The 23,519-nt window shown below is 40.1% G+C and overlaps 1 protein-coding gene across 1 annotated transcript in view; it reads right to left on the bottom strand.

The window, feature by feature from the left end:
* Positions 1–23,519, bottom strand: part of LOC136875448 (uncharacterized) — a 147,007-nt gene that overhangs the window by 6,292 nt on the left and 117,196 nt on the right. Inside the window, exons 2-4 of the mRNA XM_067149000.2 lie at positions 15,949–16,208; positions 9,375–9,549; positions 4,662–4,895 (exon numbers count right to left, since the gene is read on the bottom strand). Coding sequence (XP_067005101.1) covers positions 4,662–4,895; positions 9,375–9,549; positions 15,949–16,208 — 669 coding nt within the window. The remainder of the gene's footprint in view (positions 1–4,661; positions 4,896–9,374; positions 9,550–15,948; positions 16,209–23,519) is intronic.

Below are 23,519 nucleotides of genomic sequence, written 5' to 3'. Positions count from 1 at the left end.
GGCGATGGAATAGGAAAAGGGCTAGGGATGGGAAGGAGCGACCGTGGCCTTAATTAAGGTACAGCCCCAGCATTTTCCTGGTGTGAAAATGGGAAACCGCGGAAACCATCCTCAAGGCTGCCGACAGTGGGGTTCGAACCCACTATCTCCCGGATGCAAGCTCCCAGTCGTTGCGTTCATTTTCCTCTGCTTGCGTGTAAAAGAAAATGAACTTTGCTGTAGAGCACTCTAATAATGTATGTTTGCATGACTTATTTACGCTCTCCTACAGTATAATGTACTTAAGGTTCATTTTCCTTTCAGGTTAGCATAGGAAAATGAACACAACGAAAATGGTTCTGATGGACTGCATATCCTTATGTGGCTGGGAGGCGTGGCCAGTATTAAGGAAAATTATGGGTAGGAAGATCATTGTGAGATATGACCTTTTGTCCGAACAGCAAAGAATTATTGGCGTTATTATTTCAACTAATTAAACTATTGATGTTATTAGAGTTTTTTTCTCACACCGTTTTGCAATCATTTTAGAAATTCTGAAATGTTCACATTTGACTCAGCACATCTCTGTCAGATATCGTCATTTTTTTCAAAATGGATACCAACTTTTATGCATGTCACATGGCACTATAGGCTTGCCAAGTTTGAAAACAATCAGGCAAAAACTGTTGCACTTACACCATTTTAATGTAATTAGTTTTAATTTACTTTTATATAAGACAAGTTCAAAAATAAAATACACCTAATGAATGAATGATAGCATCAAAACCCTTGAAGTACATGCATTTTCTTGCCCAGCGCTATTAGTTACGGCATTATAACCACAACAACTATTGGCTTACATTCTTAATAATGAAATCGCGAATTTGTATACGGAAACAACAAAATTGCTTAACTTGATGCTGTCTGTTCCGTTAACGCCAGTTTCTAGAGAACGTGCTATGAGTGCCTTGAAACGAATTAAAACCTATTTGAGGAATTTGATGACTAATCAGAGACTGTCTAATTTAGGAACTATAGCTACAGAGAAGGAACTTCTGTGGCATCTTAGCAAGACGCCTGACTTCAAGACGAGAGTAATAGATATATTTGATGAATTGAAGGATAGGCGGATTGAACTCATTTACGAGAATATTGTTTAAGGTGACTTGTATGAAATTCTATTCATTTCGTATTTATCTTATTAAATCTACATAACAATGAATTATAATGCAATATTTTATTCTAAAAGTAAGTTAATATTTGACAACTTGTTATTTTGACAACTCCCCGTTGCCAATTTAGTCTATATTTAAAAATAAAACGAGTGAACGTAGGGTTATAGGTTGTTAATTATTAAAATTAATGTTATAAATAATAAAGTAATGACAAAGGTTTTTATAGAAGTATAAAACAGTTCATTGGATAGTGATTGGTATGGTTCACAACAGAAAATAATTTAGAAGCCTAGTGGACAGCATCAAAACATTCCAGGAGAAACCACCAAAATGTAGACCCAAACTGGTCATATCTGAGAATGAAAGGAAGATCAGAAGTGAAAGGATGAAGAGGTTCTGGGAGGAGAAGAAGAAGAAGAAGAAGAGAAAAGAAGAAGAAGAAGAAGAAGAAGAAGAAGAAGAAGAAGAAGAAGAAGAGAAAGCCTTAAGTTCAATGCGGTCCATAGGCGGCCAAATTCTGAAACAGGAAGATTGTCTTAGTTTCAGAGACATTAATATAATATTGAATACAGATCTGTATACGTCGAAAACGAAATTCCATATATAATATGATTAAAATAGTTTAAATTTAAAAATCTCTTGTCTACGCCCTTACTTAGTTTATGCTTCGCCACTGAATTTCGAAAACTTCAATCCGCCTATCCAGCACAGTACTGAGCGTCCAACCTTCAAAACCATACTGAAGGACAGGAAAAATATAGCATCGCAACATCCGAACTCGGAGCTGACGTTTTAGATCCCTGCTGGTTAATAGGGCTCTCATACTCTTGAACAAATTTTTGGCGTGCCCAATCCTGGATAAAATTTCATTCTTGAGATCGCAATGTTCAGTCACTACAATCCCGAGATATTTGAAGATGACAGTCGTGTTGTTGATGCGCAGGGAAGCCTGCTTAAGTGTTTTCGAAAATACAATGAAGTATGTAATGGGAAAAACATAGCATCGCAACATCCGAACTCGGAGCTGAAGGTTGAGATCCCTGCTGGTGAATAGGGCTCTCATACTCTTAAACAAATTTTTGGCTTGCCCAATCCTGGATAAAATTTCATTCTTGAGATCGCAATGCTCAGTCACTACAGTCCCAAGATATTTGAAGAATGACACTCGTGTTGTTGATGTGCAGGGAGGCCTGCTTAAGTGTTTTCGAAAATACAATGAAGTATGTAATGGGGCGGCACATAAATTTTAAAAATTCTGATGGACTGTATCGCTGACATTTATGCAGAACCATCGTGTGGGCTGAAAGAATGTGACAACTCGCCTAAGTAAATTTGTATCATATCCCATTAGTGCTTAAAGGTCTGGGCTCTAACTCACTGTTCAGCACCATCCTTACCTCACCAGCTTAAATATTGCCACTGCTGTAAATTAGACTGAGTCTTCAGTGGAAGCTACATTTTGCTCTAGCATGTGTCAAAAGCGTGGTTTGTTGCAGTGCTGCATATCTCCCAATAGTTTTAACTTCATTTGTCGCCTTTTCTTCTAATTTTTTACTTTAATAAACCTAGCATAATGTATTCTAAAATATGTTGAAATCACCCATCTTTGATCGTTCGATGTACTAATGCTTTGTACTGGAACAATGATAAACCTAGCGTAATATATTCTAAAAGATGTTAAAATCAACCATCTTTGATCGTTCCATGTACTAATGCTTCGTAATGGACCAATAAATGTTGCCGGATTGGAATCAAACTCAAGAGGCTTGCTTTCCTACGGCAACTCCCAAGCAGTAAGTCCAACCATGTACGTAGCATCAGGTAGCACGCTCGCCAGTATCGGTCCTTGGGTGTTGCACGACACCAGCAAGCTCCCTATTGAGAAAAAAATACACAAATGTTCCCGTTAGATTGCACAAATAAGTAGTATGACTTCATTCCGGTTTTCTATCCTCTCGCAACGGTAATTTCTTTTCACGCTACTAGGTTACACCATACCGGTCCACCCTCAATATTACCAAAATTTTGCAACAACTAAAAACAGGAGAGAAAATTTTCAATTCAAGTTAGATAAGAATAAGTGTAGTTATAATGCAAGTCAAAGAGGAATTTTGAAAGGGAATCACAATCCAAGGAGAGGAAATCAAGACCTTGAGATTTTCCGATGATATTGTTATTTTATCTGCGACTGCAGAAGATGTCGGGAAGCTGACGAATGGTATGGACGAAGTCTTGGGTAAGGAGTACAAGATGAAAATAAATAAGTCCAAAACAAAAGTAATGGAGTGCAGCCGAACGAAGGCAGGCGATGCAGGAAATATTAGATTAGGAAATGAAGTATTAAAGGAAGTAGATGGATATTGTTACTTGGGTAGTAAAATAACTAACCATGACAGAAGTAAGGAGGACATAAAATGCAGACTAGCACAAGCAAAGAAGAGCTTTCTTAAGAAAAGAAATTTGCTCACTTCAAACATTGATGTAGAAATTAGAAAGATGTTTCTGAAGACTTTCATCTTGAGTGTGGCATTGTATGGAAGTGAAACATGGACGATAACTAACTCAGAAAGAAAGAGGACAGAAGCTTTTGAAATGTGGTGTTACAGAAGAATGCTGAAGGTGAGATGGATAGATCGAATCACGAAGGAAGAAATACTGAATCGAATTGGTCAGAGGAGATCGATTTGGCTAAATTTGACGAGAAGAAGAGATAGAACGATAGGATACATCTTAAGACACCCAGGACTTATTCATATGGTGTTTGAAGGAAGTGTAGGCGGTAAGAACGGTAGGGGTAGACCAAGGTATGCATATTACAAGCAGATTAGAGCATATGTAGGATGCAATAGTTACGTAGAAATGAAAACGTTAGCACAGGATAGGGTGGCATGGAAGCTGCATCAAACCAGTCTATGGACTGATGACTCAAACAACAACAACAACAACAACAACAACAACAACAACAACAACAACAACAACATGCATAATTAGCCTCTAATTTACTGTGTTTTAATTGCCGGATATATTTCAGTTTTAATACGAATGGTTTTTTTTCTATGGGCTTTACGTCGCACTGACACAGGCAGGTCTTGTGGCGACGATGGGATAGGAAAGGCCTAGGAGTTGGAAGGAAGCAGCCGTGGCCTTAATTAAGGTACAGCCCCAGCATTTGCTTGGTGTGAAAATGGGAAACCACGGAAATTCATCTTCAGGGCTGCCGACAGTGGGATTCGAACCTACTATCTCCCGGATGCAAGCTCACAGCCGCGCGCCTCTACGCGCTCGGCCAACTCGCCCGGTAAGATACGAATGTAGTTAATTAACGTTACTAGAGTTTGTTGTTATATCAGTAAGCTTTCCATATAAAAATGCGACAGTGAAAGTTTTGGTACAACACACAGCTTCAGATACCACCAGTCACCAGGGCTCAAAAGACGGATGCAAAGTGCTGCATCCATCAAGAAGTACCCACAAGCGGCAGAGCGTTTTATAAATCCTAATATTTACCTGGTTGTAGTTGAAGTGAAGAGGTTTTACACATATTGCCAGCTTTTCTGGGATGCCATTGGTCATATTACGAAGATCAGGATCTTGGTCTGTGTTTCGTACTAGGATGTGGTTTGCTGGTGGCATCCTCAGGCGACTGACAACTGACACCGTAGTGGGGGCAGAAAGATTCATTCCCAGAGGACACAGAATGAAGCAGGCACTGTATTTTAGATTCCAGTTCTCACGAATAACCTGAGGAAAGAATAATGCAATGAATATCTTCTGAACAGAATTGATTTTTCAATAATAATAATAGTAATAATAGTAGTAATAATAATAATAATAATAATAATAATAATAAATAAAATGTCCGCCTCTGTGGTGTAGTGGTTAGCGTGATTAGCTGCCACCCCCGGAGGCCCGGGTTCGATTCCCGGCTCTGCCACGAAAATTTGAAAAGTGGTACGAGGGCTGGAACGGGGTCCACTCAGCCTCGGGAGGTCAACTGAGTAGAGGTGGGTTCGATTCCCACCTCAGCCATCCTCGAAGTGGTTTTCCGTGGTTTCCCCACTTCTCCTCCAGGCGAATGCCGGGATGGTACCTAACTTCAGGCCACGGCCGCTTCCTTCCCTCTTCCTTGCCTATCCCTTCCAATCTTCCCATCCCTCCACAAGGCCCCTGTTCAGCATAGCAGGTGAGGCCGCCTGGGCGAGGTACTGGTCATACTCCCCAGTTGTATCCCCCGACCAAGAGTCTGAAGCTCCAAGACACTGCCCTTGAGGCGGTAGAGGTGGGATTCCTCGCTAAGTCCGAGGGAAAAACCGAACCTGGAGGGTAAACAGATGATGATGATGATGATAATAAATAAAATAATAATCATAATGTCGTCCCAGGAAAATATCAGGTACTATACAACTGCAGTTAAACCAGAGGTATTATATGGATCAGAATGTTTAACGTTGAACAAAAGAGGTGAAAAAGAGGAATTGCAAAAGAAAAGGAAATACTTAAAAACATTTTTGGACCCCAAAAGAATAAAGATATTTGCTTGAAAAGAAAAATGAAGACCTCTATTGCAATATAGAGAAAATTACATACACAATTAAAGGACTAAAATGTTGGCCACCTTCACAGAATGAACAATGGCAGGCTAAGTAGGAAGATGTTTGTTTAACTTATATCTCCAAATTAAAATACACGACTGGTTGGCTGAAAGAAATATAATGGGATCTATAAAGACTGACGATCACACATGACATCATCAATAACAGGGTGGACTTCCAGGGACAGATCACTTCTGCGGATATTTTAACCAAACCCCATGGCACTACAGCTCTTGAAGAGCTTGGCCTACCAAGCGACCGCCGCTCACCCCGAAGTTCTGCAGATTGCGACGTGTCGTGTGGTCAGCACGACGAGTCCACTCGGCTTTCTAGACCGGGGCCACTATCTCACTGTCAGATCCTTAATCGTAACCACGTAGGCTGAGTGGACCTCGAACCAGCCCTCAGGTCTATGTAAAAATTCCTGACCTGGCCGTTAATCGAACCCGCGGCCTCCGGGTAAGCGGCAGGCACGCTACCTCTAGACCACGGGGTCAGCTCTGTGGATTTTTGCTTTTGCAAATTCCAGAGTGTTATAATAATAATAATAATAATAATAATAATAATAATAATCGTATGACCTCAGTTATCATGCGCAGGTATTTTAATTTGAGGCCGTCTAGGGTGCCTGCGCATCAATCATGACGTTCCATTTTACTATATGAGATGGCAGAGAAAACGAGAACTCTGTTGAACGATTCATGGCTGAATTTTCAGTTCATTTCGTCAGTTTTCTACCAAATGAGTCACTATAGAAATTTTACATGCCGACATCGTACGGCATGGAGTGCAGAATGAAATTTTTTGCACCCTTCAAAAATTCGACTACCTCTGCTGGGAGGGAGATTTTCAGTAGTTATAAAAGGGAAGAACAATAATTAAATTTCATTAAGGAAATCAGACGTTACCATCACCATCGTCTTAGCGTTGTCCTACTGGTCCGCATTTTGGGATTTACACACGCCAATTCTCACTGTCATCATCATTATTTGGTATCAAGGCTACGATTATCATGTCCGCATTTATCGTGTTTTGTCAGCGCTGCTTCGATCGTCCACGCTGGTGTTGCCGTTGATTCCGAAATGAAGAGCCGACGTGGCAGCTGCACCAGGAGCAGCACGGAAGGTGTGACTATACCGTCGAAGGCTCTTTTCTGGCATTTTCACCACAATTGGCGCAACGCCAATTTGTTGTCGAACCGAGGTGTTGGTGATGTGGTCAATTTGGGAGAGGTCTATCAAACAACGAAGCATTCTCATCTTCATTGTATGCATTTTGCCAGATGACCGGCATTCAGCTCTATAAACTGCAACTGGTCATACTACTGTGCGGTACCTATATCTTTAAGGCATTAAAGACATCGGACTTACCTTACGAAATTTATGTTTGCAGGACATCTTCGAATGATCTGAATTGTACTTCCCTACCTTGGGAGCGTGGAAAGCGGAAGAAGGAATAATGGCACAGGAAAAAAGCAAAAGAGTGCAGTTTGTTGGAAGGATTTTCCCGAGTATGAGAGAACTGTTATGGGGTAAGGAAGTACCAGTACGATGCAAGGAAATCGTGTAGTAGAACTACTTTCTACAATACTGATTTAGGAGCTGAAACTTGGATAACAACTAGAGCAAAGGAAAGTATAATCCAGGCAAGTGCCATGAAATTAATAAGGAGTATGCTGGCCAAGGCAAGAGAGAACTTAATAAGAAATACGGTAATACGAGGAAAAGTAGTTGTATGTGGAGTGGTAGCAAGAGTAGAGCGATAGAGACAGGTTGTATGGGAGTGCGTAAACAATGGGAGGAACAAGGATTCGAAAAGTCGATGCTTGAACTTGAGATTAGAAGGGGAAAAGGTCAAGAGGGAGATCCAAAAAACGAAGGAGAGAACAACTGGAACAAGACGTAAGGAAGAGAGTGGCAAACTTTTAAGACGTCTTTGATAAAGAATGATGAAAAAACGCGCAGAGACGAAGATAAATGATCCAGAGCATAATCCGAGATCAAACTGGACAAGTGGAACGACGTCGACGACGAAGAATAAGATGATGATGATGATAAAATTTATAGTAATCAGAACGTTAAATTCACATATCACAGTGTGTTCAAGATTCCATAGGTGGGCTACCATATTATTTTCCAAAATTTTATCATCCCAAAAGTAAGGTCTCCTATCTTTTTTAATAAATACATAGACCTGTTTCTAAAATGGTTTAGATCATTTTATAACTTGAACATTTCGCTATTTTTCTACATAATCATGATTTCGGCCGATGCACTGTGACAGTTTTTGTATGCTCATGTCATACCAGCTCGCCGCCATGCTGTTCAGGAAGTTGTGAACCTCATCTTTCACCTCGTTGTCGGTGCTGAATCGCTTTCCAGCCAAATGGACTTTCAACATAGGAAACAAGTGATAGTCACTGGGCGCCAAGTCAGACTATAGGGTGGGTGGGTGATGATGTTCCACTGAAACTGTTGCAGGAGAGCGACGTGTAGGCGAGCATTGTCATGGAGAATGTTTACGCCCTTGTTCAACGTTCCTCTTGTCCGGTTCTGAATTGCCCTTCTGAGTTTTTTCAGGGTCTCACTGTACCTGTCAGCGTTAATTGTGATTCCAGTGGGCATAAAGTCGACAACAATACCACTCTTCGATCCCAAAACACAGTTGTCCTGACTTTACCGGCAGACTGTGTTTGCTTGAATTTGCGCGGCTATGGCGAAGAGGGATGCCGCCACTAGCGTGATTGTTGCTTGGTCTCAGGTGTAAAGTGGAACGCCCAGGTTTCGTCACCCATGACAATTGAGTTCAAAAAGTTGTCCTGTTCGGCTGCAAAGCGTTTAAGAAATGCGCGGAAAGAATCAACTCGTTGCCCCATATGGTCTTCAGTCAGCATGCGTGGCACCCATCTTGCGCACACCTTGGTATTTCTACTTTTTCGTTCTTCTTCTGAAAATACCCTTTTAGTTTTTTCTCTTTTATCAAGTTTTCGTAGGAATATAATTTTACTATTCTTCAATTTATGTACTTTTAGATTTATTCTTTAAATCTTCCAGTGTCTTATGTATATAATTATGTATGTAAAACGCAAGGCAATGTAAAGCAAAGTCACCTCCGTACAGGCCATGAAGGCCCTTGGAGGAGTGGAAGGTAAAGGCTTCCACCATTGTTAACCTCGGCACGTGATGGGGTAGAGTGGTTAGCTCTTCGCCCGGCCGCCTTTGCCCCCAGGAATTAACCTGGTACTCACTTCTGGCGTAGGCTGAGTAAACCTCAGGGCCATATGCACCTCCAGAAGTGGAAATCTCATTTCTTAAATTTTTCGACTTCCTGACGGGGATTCGAACCCACGTCCTTTCCGGCGAACCGAGAACGCCTTTACCGCCTCGGCGAGGCAGCCCCTTATGTATGCAATTATAATAATGAAATAATGAAATCGTATTTTCTTCTGGAAAAATTCATCGTAAGGAAATTACAATTTCAGGTATAAACGCAACTATATAATTTGCAGAGAATCTCTTATGATCTGTAATAAAATTTTCTCTATAACCCAAAAAATAATTTTTAAATATTAAAGGATAGTGGCTGTGCTCTAGTCCCAAGCAGCATTGACCAAGAGGTAAACATTTACCTTCACTTTAGCCGCTACAGACACAGAATGAGGAGTGATACTGGAGTTTCCGTTGTTACTGTACCATAGTCGGCACCAGACTCGTTCGGGTCCGCGAGTCTTAGTGGCTCCAACTACTCTGACGCTACGCTCTTCTCTCCGGTCGTAGAAAGCAGAGAATACGAAGAATTTGTACCTGGAAAAGACAAGGACAGACGTTATTTGGTATGGGAAGATAAAATATATAGTACGATTATACATACATATAAGAGTGCACAATATTCATAACAGGGTGTTGTGTTTTTGTAACGTTTCTTCTTCGAGATTCTATAGTCGCTGGGGTCTCTTCTGATCAGACTTGCAATTGCCTTGATATGATATAGCCTGCTGAAAGCACCAAGTCTAATAAACACCTTGAGGGTCTCTCCCTGCTTCTCTTCCTCTTAAAATAAATAAACAACTAAATTTTGGTCTCTTAGACACAATCTGATATTAAATAATAGCAAGAGATACTACTACAGTCAATAAGTTCGTGGACTAGGGCCTACAGTGTAGGGAACACGGCGCACACTCATGTACAACAGTCAGTAAGTTCGTTGACTGGGGCCTTCTATGTAGGCAACACGGTGCACACTCATGTACTACAATCAGTACAATATTCTTCGACTGGCGCTTGCAGTGTAGGCAACACAGTATACACCTATGTATCTACTACACTCAATATGTTCGTAGACTGGCACCTACAGTGTAGGCAACACGGCGTACACTCGTGTACTACAGTCAATACAATTCTTGGACTGGCGCTTGCAGTGTAGGCAGCACAGTGTACACCTATGTGCCTACTACAGTCAATCTGTTCGTTGACTGGCGCTGACAGTTCAAGGACCTCATAGTCCTTTAATCTGTCTTTTCACGTCTTTTTCCCGTCGTGGGAATCCGGGCGATTTTGACTTTAGCATCTCAAACGTTTCGATAGTGGATTTGCGTGATTTTTGGCAGAACATCAAATTTGCCCTCTGCTCAAACTACGATATTCTCAGTTCCGCCACTTACATTCAACTACCCTTCACAACAGAAATCGTAGTTCTGTTTATACTGCAAGCATGCAACTGTCTTTTGCTGGGAATAGCGAAGAACTGTCATGGGAACATCCTGTGGTGGTGTTGGAGTTGGTGTTGGTTAGTGTTTTAAGAGGAAGTACAACTAGATCTCACCATTCGCTTTGAAGGAGACTCAAATTAGGGTCCGGATGTGGACTTAGAAAAGCAAAATATTTATGTTCCGTGCTTGCCTTACCTGTCTTAAAGTATAAATTACCTATCGATCGGTGGATTTTCCGAGGCTTGCTGTTAGGAGCAAGAGGCACCCTCCCTAGTCAGACATCGAAATTCCTACAAAATTTGAAAGTTCCATTCTGCGAGTTAGAAGAAAATAGTAATACACATATTGAGGGACTCTCTACATGTCATTCATTTCCTTCTATACCTGAGAACATGATTAAAATTCCTCTCCCACTAACCCTGGAAAAAGAATGTAATAACATCATTAACAATTAATTAATTCGTCACTTTATGATATTTTAAATTCCATTGAAATTGTAAAGTGAGTGTATTCCGAATCTGAATGGTCACCCTCATTGAACGACGGATTCCTTAATAAATCCCTCGCTCTAACACTAATCAGAGAGAAAAAATGGAAAAGATCTGACACTTCGAAAACTAAAGGCACCGGCCAAAGAAAGACAGGGCCACAAAGGGCGTAAAAATGAAAGACTCCCTAGACCTCGCAACCTAATACCGTCGGAGTCGAAAAGGAACAAGCGTTGACCAAGGGAGGTCGGATAGGATAGATGAAAGTGAGGAGCCTGGCACAAGTAAGTGGAAGCAATGCCAGAACTCAGCTGAGAGCTCCGTGGTCGCCAACCCACGCTCCAAGTGGAGAGCCTTTGGGGCCCCTTTTAGTCATGACGGTTTTTACAACACCTCGCATTCTATGTTAGAGCGGAGAGAAGACAGGACTTCATTCAGGTAAGTTCCAGATTTCAAGTTCATAAGTATTGAAACAGAAAGAAACATAAATATTTGAATGAGATTTGATAGAAACTGATGATGTTCTTTCAAGAACGAATCATATCATTGTATTTTAATTTTATCTATTTTTTCAAGTATAATACTCTTACAATGTGTTTTATTTTGCAAGTAGGTTATAAATTTATTAGGTACTCAAATTAGTTTCGGTAGACTGAAGAACCTAACAGTATTTAAAAACATCTCATACAATTGGAAAACTAAACTGTCTTCTGCAATACACCAGATTAAACGTACCTATAGCTTTTTGACTTCGAATTTTCAAAATATTCTGGTTCAGTCTTTAATATTCCCAGTTTTAGAATTCGTTTCTCTGGTTTTGTGTGATCTTCCCAGCACGCTGGGCCTACGTCCCGTAAGGGCATAGAATCCATGCATACGTTTTACCAGGTGTATGCATAAGTCTTTTCCGGTTTCACTGAGAGATGGCGCCAGCGAACAGTACGCAGCGTATGAATTTGACACGCACGTCAGTTTGTTCGTCTGATACCAACCTACAATCACACACAAGCTGAGTCCGCCAAGTACTAGCGTCTGTGTTATATCGTTCAGTGATCATGTCAACGTTTGTATCTGAAAAATAACAATTGCGGCACGCATTGCTTTACTAATTTAATAAAAAAGGCTGTGGAAAGTCATCGTTTACTGGCGGAAATACGTGGTAAAAACGTTCCATCGATTACAACGTGTGAGACGTGGTTTCGAACATTTAAACGTGGTGACTTCAATGTGAAAGACAGTGCGCGCTCTAGTAGACCACAAAAGTACGACGAAGAGCAATTGCCGGCGTTACTGGATGAAAAAAATCAGCAGATATTTACGAGCAATGGGAAAGATCAGTAAACTCGGTAAGTGGGTCCCACACGATCTGAATGAACGGCAAATGGAAAAACGCAAAGTCACTTGTGAAATTCTGCTTCAACGCACTGAAAGGAAATCATTTCCGTGGCGAATTGGGACGGGTGACAAAAAATGGATTTGTTTTGAAGACCCGAAGCGGAAAAAGTCGTGGCTGTCAACTGGCGAAGCCGATCCTTCGACACCAAGGCCAAAGCGCTTCGGTAAGAAAACCATGTTTTGTGTCTGGTGGGACGAGTGCGGTATTGTGTATTATGAACTCTTGAAGCCCGGCGAAACAGCTAATGCACAACGCTATCGCCAAAAAGTGATTAATTTATATCACGCATTGATCGAAAGACGACCGGAATAGGCCAGAAGACATGGCAAAGTGATTTTGTAACACAAAAATGCGCCGTCTCACACAGAAAAACCATTGAAAGACACCTTGAAATCGCTTGGATGGGACATCCTTCCGCACCCGCCGTCCTGCCCCGATCTGGAGCCATCTGACTATCACATCTTCACATCAACGGCGCACGCGCTCGCAGAGCAGCGCTTAAGAAATTTCGAGTAAATTGGAAAATGGCTCGGTAAATGATTTGCCGCAGAAGACAAGCAGTTTTTCTGGCATGGTATTCATAACTTACCTGAAAGATGGATGAAGTGTGTAGAAGTCGATGGCCAATATTTGGTTAAACGAAAGATGAATTTCCCTTCAAAAATTATGTGTTTTCTTTACCACAAAAATCGGAAAAACATATGCGTACACCTGGAGGTAAGACGCGATGATCGCATTACTACATATTACCGACAACTTGGCTGGCTAAATCTAAAAGAACGGCAGGTGCTGCGTACGGTGGAACTAGTGTTGTACTACAGATTGCATCCAATCAAAATACGATATACCGGGCGAGTTGGCCGTGCGGTTAGGGGCGCGCGGCTGTGACCTCGCATCCGGGAGATAGTGGGTTCGAATTCCACTGTCGGCAGCCCTGAAGATGGTTTTCCGTGGTTTCCTATTTTCACACCAGGCAAATGCTGGGGTTGTACCTTAATTAAGGCCACGGCCGCTTCCCTCCCATTCCTAGGCCTTTTCCTGCTCCATCGTTTCGGTGCGACATACAGCAAATAGAAAATAAAAAAAAGGAACAAAACCCGATATCGTCGCTCCAATATCAAAACCGCGAATGTGACAATGCTCTTCCCATCCATTATTTCCCTTAAGATAGGTCACGCCTTCCAGTGACATATTTATATTCAGTCCATCAGAACAATTTTCGTTGAGTTCATTTTTCTATGCGTATGAACCTTACTGTAGGAATGTATGGTTTGCATCACATATTTGCCCAATTCTAGAGTATGATGTATTTAAGGTTCATTTTCCTTTACACACGCGCATAGAAAAATGAACTCTACGACAATTATACTGATGGACTGCATATCAATATCTGGCTGGGATAATCGACAGGAAGACCATTGTCACATTCGTGGTTTTGGCATAGGAGCGACGATATGTCTTCGTTACCAATTCATTGCTGTTCAGTAAATGGAACCTTCATCTGCTGCTTTAGAAATTGCCCCAACATCGCGAGAAATATCTACAGAACAAATTAATATTGTTATATGAAAATTAAATAATTTATACTTGCTTTCTATTTGTGTATGTAACTCATATTTGGCGTGTTTTTATTCATTATTAATCATATTATAAATATGATATTCAAACGAACATAGTAACTTAGTATTAAGCAGTTAGGGTAGTAGGTTAAACATGAGTGGAACTCTTTTATATAGCGAATCAGTTTTGCTTGATCATACATCGTTAGGCTTGAATTAATCGGTTTAATTTGCTAGTCTTTCTATATAATACAGGCTGGCTACTGTGAAAGGCTTCCTAGCCGTATTGTAGCCAAGTGTAAGTAAATTCAATTCAGTTATTACGGTTGAGAACATTCAACAAGCAAGCAGACAAGTTTGCATGTTGATATCGTGATCCAGTGTGGGGTCGACGCAATTTCATTACTTGAATATGTATTATCTTATGTTATTATTGTTTACATTTAATTTAGTAAGAGGGACTGATACGTTACACCGACCCTTAAAGTAGTAGTTATGACCACCACTTCCACTTGAAGAACTACAGCTGATCCTCTGTTTTAGCCCCATGTAGATTGCGGTGGTAGAATATCGTCCACAGTATACCATGTCTGTCGTAAGAGGCGACTAAAAGGGACTTAGGATGCGTGGGTTGGCGAGCACGAGGCCCTCAGCTGAGTCCTGGTATTGCCCCCACTTGCCTGTGTCAGACTACTCACTTTCATCTATCCTATCCGGCCTCCTTTGGTAATCATTTGTTCTTTCCTGACCCCGACGATATTGTTTTCGAGGCCTACGGAGTCTTCCAGTTTCACGTTCTTCGTTCCGATACATCCATTTTGAAAAAAAGATCAGAAATCTTTTTCCTCTCATTAGTGTTAAGAGACGACAGTTGCCCAGTTGTATTTCCTATTAAAACAATAATCACCACCACGAGGATTATTAGTTTGTTTGGGTCCATTCTTTTTAAATGTTGCAAGATTTTAATTCTCGGCATACGCATTGTATTCGTGATCTTGGGCATTACTTTTTTGTTAGATTTCTACATTGGGTTTATGATAAAGTACTCCGCCTTTCTTTCCTAGATTTTCTCATGGCTTTGTTTTCTTTAATTTCTAATCGCTCCTTTACTATTGGAGAGTGTTTAAGGTTTGACTACTCTTTGGTGCCGATTTCTCAGTTCCAAGGGAGACCCTTTTCTGTTAGAAACACTTTTTATTGAATTAAAAGCAGCTTCTGTTTTCTGGAGTCTAGAGTCTAGATTTCTTTTATTGCATTTCATTTTAATATTTTCCCTTTTCCAAATGTATGGATTATGTATAGGGTTATATTTACTTTTTGTTTACATTTAGTTTATTAAGAATAACCTATTTAGCATCAATGATTACGTTGTTTTCTCTTTAAAACAACAAGAGCTGCAACATTTCTACTTTGGATTCCCATAATCTAGGACAAACATAACAGTTTAAACAGATCTGATATACTTGTGTATGTTGAATAATAATAATAATAATAATAATAATAATAATAATAATAATAATAATAATAATAATAATAATATGGTGTATGTTGGGTATTCAGCCCGAAGGCTGGTTTGATCCTCTGCAGCTTCGCCAACAGCTGTCAGAAATAGCCTAGGCGTCACTGAAGAGGCGTACTAGGGAAATGAGGAGTGAGGCAGTTTCCCGTTCCTTTCCTCACCGAGCCAGCCGTTGCTATTACATATCAGTCTGCCAAGCCCACTGAAATGCATGCACCAACCAACCCTATGAGCGATATTTTCACACCATTCATAACAGGGACTGGCTGCATAAGGAATGGTATTACTAGCATCACTCATACCTCAGTCACTTTCATATTGTCAAAGCCAAGGATGAGACTGAGACAGGTCAATGAAAGTAACAAATTTGATATAGCCCATACCAGGAGACATAGTGCACTGTAAACACTACAACTCGCCAGCAAGGGCGTAATAATAATAATAATAATAATAATAATAATAATAATAATAATAATAATAATAATAATAATAATAATAATAATAACTCAGTGCGTTACACGGGGTAACATACCTAGTTCCAGATACAATCTGCCAGCTGCCGTCTTTGGCGGTGAGATTTGGGCTAAGGGGAGGAAGGCGTGACTCGATTCCTGCAGGAACCCCTCCAGGTCCAGGTGCACCAGGTTGAGCTTCTGGGATAGCCTTAATGACATCCATCTGAAGAGGCTGCAATGCTTCTCCCGCTTTGCGCCTCAAGCCGCGATCCTCGCGTATGAAGACGCCGATATTCTCGTCGAAGCCAGCCCCCTTGTAGATGAGGTAATCATCACCCTAGAAAATGCAACAAAATTAAAACTTAGTACACTGAATTGTTAATAGCCTACGTAGTAAATATAACAAAAATAAATGTGCTAACTGGATTAAAGCCTCTTTCTAAATTTCTTTTCTGAATTCTTTTCTAAATTTCTTTGCTCACTGTCGGAGGCAGACCTTCAAAATCCCTGGTGAAGGCCAATGAAATTTGGTGGAAAGCTCGGCTTTGTTAAATATTTATATATATATGTGGCTTTAATCCAATTACCACATTTATTTCTTTATTTTAATAGAATGAGCCACGCAAACCTACGTTCATTAATTAACCTACATAGTATTTTGTTTCCACGTTCATAAAATATCTTGGAACTGATCATCAGTTATAATACACAGCGTGTCCGGCTTGAATGTATAATTAGATAAAAATTAATATCTTGAGAATTAATAGAGATAACTATTGGCGGTTTGGATCTACAAGTAGAAAACTCAAAGTGTTTCTTTAGATACCTAATACACCTCGATATGCTCATCATTAGTGGTGCGATAGACGACGAATCTGCATTGCACTCCCCCGTGTCAGCGTGCTTGGTGTTGTGGCCTGGTATCGAAAGCGATTTGCCAGATTCTCGAAGGTGTCTGTGCCATTTCCTAATTGATATGTACGTGGGAAACATTGTCACTTAGTCGCAGTTCATACTCCAGCCAAAAACGACTCCGTACAAGCCTAACAGAAGCTAGCGGGATACATGCTGTGTTACGCAGCCGTCTGAGCTGTCTAACTTTCGAAGAAGAGAGACAAATTTGATACTCACCTCGCACGCCAACTGTATATTGGGGTGCTTACTTAATTAAATATTCATATGTTAAATGCAATTTACATATTTAAATGCGCCATTTGGGCATCTATCGCAAATGCTACATCAGCAATGCAAGAAAACACATGGAGAGAATGTGGAATAGACTTTCGACGTCTGTCGCTCCATTAATGGTGGAGATATTGAAATGTATTAGATATGAAAAAAGCATTGTGTTTCTCTACTTGTAGACACAAACCGCCAATAATTATGTCTATTAAGTCTCAAGATATTCATATTAATTTAATTATACATTCAAGCCGGACACTCTGTATTACTCATTAGCTGATGAACAGTTGTACTCAGCTTCATTATCACTCCAATTTCTGGTTCAAGCATCCTGAACCAGAGATGAGGATGACTTACTCCTTTCCTCATGTAGGCTGTGAAGACTTGGGATTAAGTGGTGGAGCTGATCGACGAAGCGGAACGGAATGTTCTGAGCTGTCAGTGGAGAGACGGCTTGGAATGACATTAGTACGAGTAGAAGTATAAGCTTGAATGAAGTTTAAAGATATATGAATAACCATAATATGAAGGTAAAGATGGGATTCAAGAGGACACATTGGGGCGAATATTATTTCAATAGGAAGAGGAATAGGGATTGGATTAATTTACCAAGGGAGATGTTCAATAAATTTCCAGGTTTATGGAAATCATTTAAGAAACAAGTAAGTAAACAGTTGATATGGAATCTGCAACCTGGGTGACAGCCCTAAATGTAGATCAGTGGTCACTCTTTGATTTATACTCAATATGATGAACGTCTGTGAGAATGTATACTTCTGGAATTAGGACGGTATGTACAGTTTTCAAGAACTGCCAATTAAATTTTCTGTGGATCAGTGATAGAGTGTTTTCCCCTGGATCGGAAGATCACGGGTCAGTACCAGTGCAAAAGTCCATTCGTCATTCCTAATCCTACGATGTCGGCATATAAAAATCTCTGGTGACACATTTGTTGTTCATCCGACAGAGTTATTTATAACTCAGCCATAGATGCCAAAGAAAGATACGGTTTACTCTGCCATCTAGTAGAACAAATCGGAACTTCGAAACTGACCGCAGGTAACCTATTTAGCATCAAATAGAAATGCTTTCATACGACAGCTGAGGACATAAAATTATTATTATTTCCCTGGAACTTGGAAATACTGTTCCCGAAATAATAATAATAATAATAATAATAATAATAATAATAATAATAATAATAATGATAATAATAATAATTGTTCCGAGGTATCTGTGGAACAGCAGAGGTGAAAGAAGGTGCGGGCTGGAATAGGTCTCAACTACCAAATTAAAGTTAATTTAAAACTTTAACAAGGTTATATTTTCTTTTCAAAATCAACAAATAACAAAGTATAACAGGTACCAAGTAGCAGATCAACAAATGAAGAAATTACAGATTACAGTTGGTTACAAGTTTTGGGCTTCGAGCCCCACAATTACAATCCTTGAGCTATGAGCCCAATTTTACCAATGTACCCAGTTCACACAAAGGGGCAGAAAACCCCAATCATGCCAAGGAGCACTTACTCCCAATTACCATGTTAAGCCTCCTAGAGGCACGTTTCACACACAAGAAAGAGCAGATGCGCTCTCAAAGTTTTCAAGCCTATTTAAGAGGCCATAAACTGACTTTACATTAACTGCCCTCAAGGTACACATACAGTGAAACAGGGGTACCTAATACCCAATCTACTGGGCCTTCGCAGGAAGGAAAAGAAACGGGTTAAGTAACTGGCCCAAAATACAAAATTGAATGGAGGCGATAACTTGCACTCCTACACAAAGTTTTTGTCTAAAACCTATGTGGCGCTAGGCCGACCATACAGGGGCTAATCCCAAGCTAGGGAGGTGACACGTATGAGAAAACGTACTACCTTAAAGAAGAGAAGAACAGTTATGAAAACGTAGTCACCTCCTTTTCAAAATGAAGGGGAGTTCGAGAGGGTGAAGCACTCTCTATCCCCGCTTTACAGTTCAAGAAGTAGTAGTTTTTACATAGATGGAAAAAGGAAATTACATTTTAAGGATGATGGATTACATTTTGAAGGTTTCGAACCTTCTGCGATAGTTAAACTGCTGAGCTAGCAAGAAATAAAGATGTTAACAGGCCATTACCTTGTTGAAGAACTTCTGCTTGAAGAAAGAGGCGCTTCCCGCCTCCTGCTACATATTCACACACTAAGAGAGATGTTACTGAAGTGGCCCCGAGACCAGAAAATCAGCAGTTTTTATACCCTCGTGGAAAGTTCGAGACCTTTCATGAATGATAACAACCCGCCCACAAACTTTTATTGGATAACAGCAAAAACTAATACACAAGACGAGGAAGAAACATCTTACTGGTGGAAAATTAATTACAGAAATTCTTGATTGGCTACATTCAAAACAGGTGGAAAGAAAGGATTTATATTGCCAACCCACAAACCACAGAACAAATTTTAGTAAAACCAAAACTTAGGAATACAAAATTTCTTCAGGAGAGTACATTCCTTTACACCAGAGTGCGTTATCATAGTTTTGGTAGAGACATCTGTTAGAGAATGTCCAAACTTCTTGATACGGAGCAAACAAACACAAATCGAAATAGACACAGTTCAGAACACTTCAAAATTACCAAATTTACAGTAGTGACATCTTCCGAGAAACCGCTGAGTTAATACAGTTTGTTAAAGTTCAGGCTTTCTCCTGTAGAGGAGTTTCAACTGGCGCAATATTTGAACTAGCGGTGTGGAGGTGTACCGCCCGGTACAATAATAATAATAATAATAATAATAATAATAATAATAATAATAATAATAATAATAATAATAATAATAATAATAATAATAATAATAATATATGGTCTGCTTGGCCGAGGCTGTAAAGGCGTTCTCGGTTCACCCGCAAGGACGTGGGTTATATTCCGTGGCAGGAAATCGAAAAATTGAAGAAACGAGATTTCCAGTTTCGGAGGTGCACATAGCCCTGAAGTTCACTCAGCCTACACCAAAAATGAGTGCCAGGTTACTTCCTGGGGGCAATGGTGGCCGGGCTTAGAGCTGACCCCTCTACCCTAACAAGTGCCGAGGTTACGGAAGGTAGAGGCCTTTACATTCCACCCCTCCAAGGGCCGTCATGGTCTGTACGAAGATGTCATTGCGTTGCTTTTTATATGGTCTGACACGGTAGTTGGACGGTTTAAGTTTCATCGGTGGAAGAAACAATGGGATGTTGGCCGGCAGGACAGGTGAAGTGGTGGTATGTAATTTCGAATGACTAGATTGCGTGCTGCCGGCCCCGTGGTGAAGGGGGTAGCGTGCCTGCCTCTTAGTCGGAGGCTCCGGGTTCTGTTCCCGGCCAGGTCAGGGATTTTTCTCTGGATCTGAGGGCTAGTTCGAGGCCCACTCAGCCTACGTGATTAGAATTGAGAAGCTATCTGACGGTGATATAGCAGCCCCGGTCTAGAAAGCCAAGAATAACGGCCGAGAGGGTTCGTCGTGCTGACCAAACGACACTTTGTAATCTGCAGGCCTTCGGGCTGAGCAGCAGTCGCTTGTCAGGCCAAGGCCATTCAGGGCTGTAGTGCTATGAGGGAGGGGGGGGGTGATTGCGTGCCAAAAGCCTGGACTCATTTACAGACTTCTCCGCAGTATCGTACCGAGTGAGGGCATATGGCACTTCGTCCGTTGGATGAGTACGTTGAAAGCCTTGAGCAGAACCCTTGGTGCTATTTGACAGGATACCAGGTTTCACCCTGTCTTTACTTCATCATCATCTGCTCATAACCAGACGCACATGTCGCCCATGGGCTTCAACTAGAAAGACTTGCAAGATGTCAATCAACACATTTTTCTAAAGGTTCGAATCATTGGCCGAGGCCATTTTGGTGGGAATGAGTAAAGAGTGTCCGCCACTCACATATCATGGGAGTAACTACTGTACTATCTTCCATTATGAACCTAATTTTATTACAACACATCAAATCTGTTCTATTTACATGTGAGATTATCCGTAAATACTGCACTCCATCCGAGAGCCCGGTACTAATTACTATTTAAACCCAAAACTGCACATGTTTACGCAACCACTTCATACACAAAAACCTATATAATAAACAATTAATGAGATGAGATTGCCATGCCGAATGATTAATACGCTTATATACTAAATAGACAAAGGCATTTCTTTGTATTTAGATTGATGTATTCACGGCCCGTAATTGTAGACATGATAAATAAGCTTTTGGGCTTTTGTCGTGTCAAGAAAACAAGGCGAAATTCTTTACGTTTAGCACAGAACATTGCTCCCCTTCTTCAGAAGAAAATCTCGCTTGTTCACGAGCAAGACTTTTCAAATAATTCTCTAATTAGACGAGATTAGAAGATTATTAGGGAAGTGTTACTCGTGATCACTCAAGATTCCCAGATTTATTCGAGGTCTAGCTCGTGAACAGACCATATCAGAGAATTATTAGAGGTCTTGCTCGTGATCATACGATATCAGAGAATTATTAAGGGTCTTTCTCGTGATCATACGATATTAGAGAATTATTAAGGGTCTTTCTCGTGATCATACGATATCAGAGAATTATTAAGGGTCTTTCTCGTGATCATACGATATCAGAGAATTATTAAGGGTCTTTCTCGTGATCATACGATATCAGAGAATTATTAAGGGTCTTTCTCGTGATCATACGATATCAGAGAATTATTAAGGGTCTTTCTCGTGATCATACGATATTAGAGAATTATTAAGGGTCTTTCTCGTGATCATACGATATCAGAGAATTATTAAGGGTCTTTCTCGTGATCATACGATATCAGAGAATTATTAAGGGTCTTTCTCGTGATCATACGATATCAGAGAATTATTAAGGGTCTTTCTCGTGATCATACGATATTAGAGAATTATTAAGGGTCTTTCTCGTGATCATACGATATCAGAGAATTATTAAGGGTCTTTCTCGTGATCATACGATATTAGAGAATTATTAAGGGTCTTTCTCGTGATCATACGATATCAGAGAATTATTAAGGGTCTTTCTCGTGATCATACGATATCAGAGAATTATTAAGGGTCTTTCTCGTGATCATACGATATCAGAGAATTATTAAGGGTCTTTCTCGTGATCATACGATATCAGAGAATTATTAAGGGTCTTTCTCGTGATCATACGATATTAGAGAATTATTAAGGGTCTTTCTCGTGATCATACGATATCAGAGAATTATTAAGGGTCTTTCTCGTGATCATACGATATCAGAGAATTATTAAGGGTCTTTCTCGTGATCATACGATATCAGAGAATTATTAAGGGTCTTGCTCGTGATCATACGATATCAGAGAATTATTAAGGGTCTTGCTCGTGATCATACGATATTAGAGAATTATTAAGGGTCTTTCTCGTGATCATACGATATCAGAGAATTATTAAGGGTCTTGCTCGTGATCATACGATATCAGAGAATTATTAAGGGTCTTTCTCGTGATCATACGATATTAGAGAATTATTAAGGGTCTTGCTCGTGATCATACGATATTAGAGAATTATTAAGGGTCTTTCTCGTGATCATACGATATTAGAGAATTATTAAGGGTCTTTCTCGTGATCATACGATATTAGAGAATTATTAAGGGTCTTTCTCGTGAACAGAAGAGATTACAGAACTATTATAAATCTTGCTCGTGAACAGAGAATATTAGAGAATTATTAGAGGTCTTGCTCGTGAACAAATGACATTAGAGATATATTAAAGGTCTTGCACGTGAAGAGAAAAGATTAGAGGATTATTAGAGAAGTTTTACTCGTGAACAGACGAGATTAGAGAATTATTTGAGGTCTTGCTCGTGGACAGACGAGAGTAGAGAATTATTAGAGGTCTTGCACGTGAACAGACGAGATTAGAGAATTATTAGAGGTCTTTCTCGTGAACAGACGACATTAGAGAATTATTAATGGTCATTCTCGTGAACAGAAGAGATTAGAGAATTATTAGAGGTCTTGCTCGAGAACAGACAATATTAGATAATTATTAGAAGTCTTTCTCGTGAACAGATGAGATTAGAGAATTATTACAGGTCTTGTACGTGAAGAGAAACGATTAGAGGATTATTACACAAGTTTTGCTCGTAAACAGACGAGATTAGAGAATTATTTGAGGTCTTGCAATTGAAGAGAAAAGATTAGAGAATTATCAAAGAAGTTTTGCTCGTGAACAGACGAGATTAGACAATTATTAGACGTCTTGCTCGTGAACAGACGAGATTAGAGAATTATTAGAGGTATTGCTCGTGAAGAGATGATATTAGAGAATTATTAGAGGTCTTGCTCGTTAACAGACGAGAGTAGAGAATTATTAGAGGTCTTGCACGTGAACAGACGAGATCAGAGAATTATTAGAGGTCTTGCTCGTGAACAGATGAGATTAGATAATTGTTACAGAAGCCTTGGTAGTGAACAGACGAGAATAGAGAATTATTAGAG

The sequence above is a fragment of the Anabrus simplex genome, chromosome 6, assembly GCF_040414725.1.
Source record: "Anabrus simplex isolate iqAnaSimp1 chromosome 6, ASM4041472v1, whole genome shotgun sequence".
In the NCBI taxonomy this organism is placed as follows: Eukaryota; Metazoa; Arthropoda; class Insecta; order Orthoptera; family Tettigoniidae; genus Anabrus; species Anabrus simplex.
The sequence above is the reverse complement of the archived record's forward strand: the minus strand, read 5'-3'. Positions and strand labels throughout refer to the sequence as shown.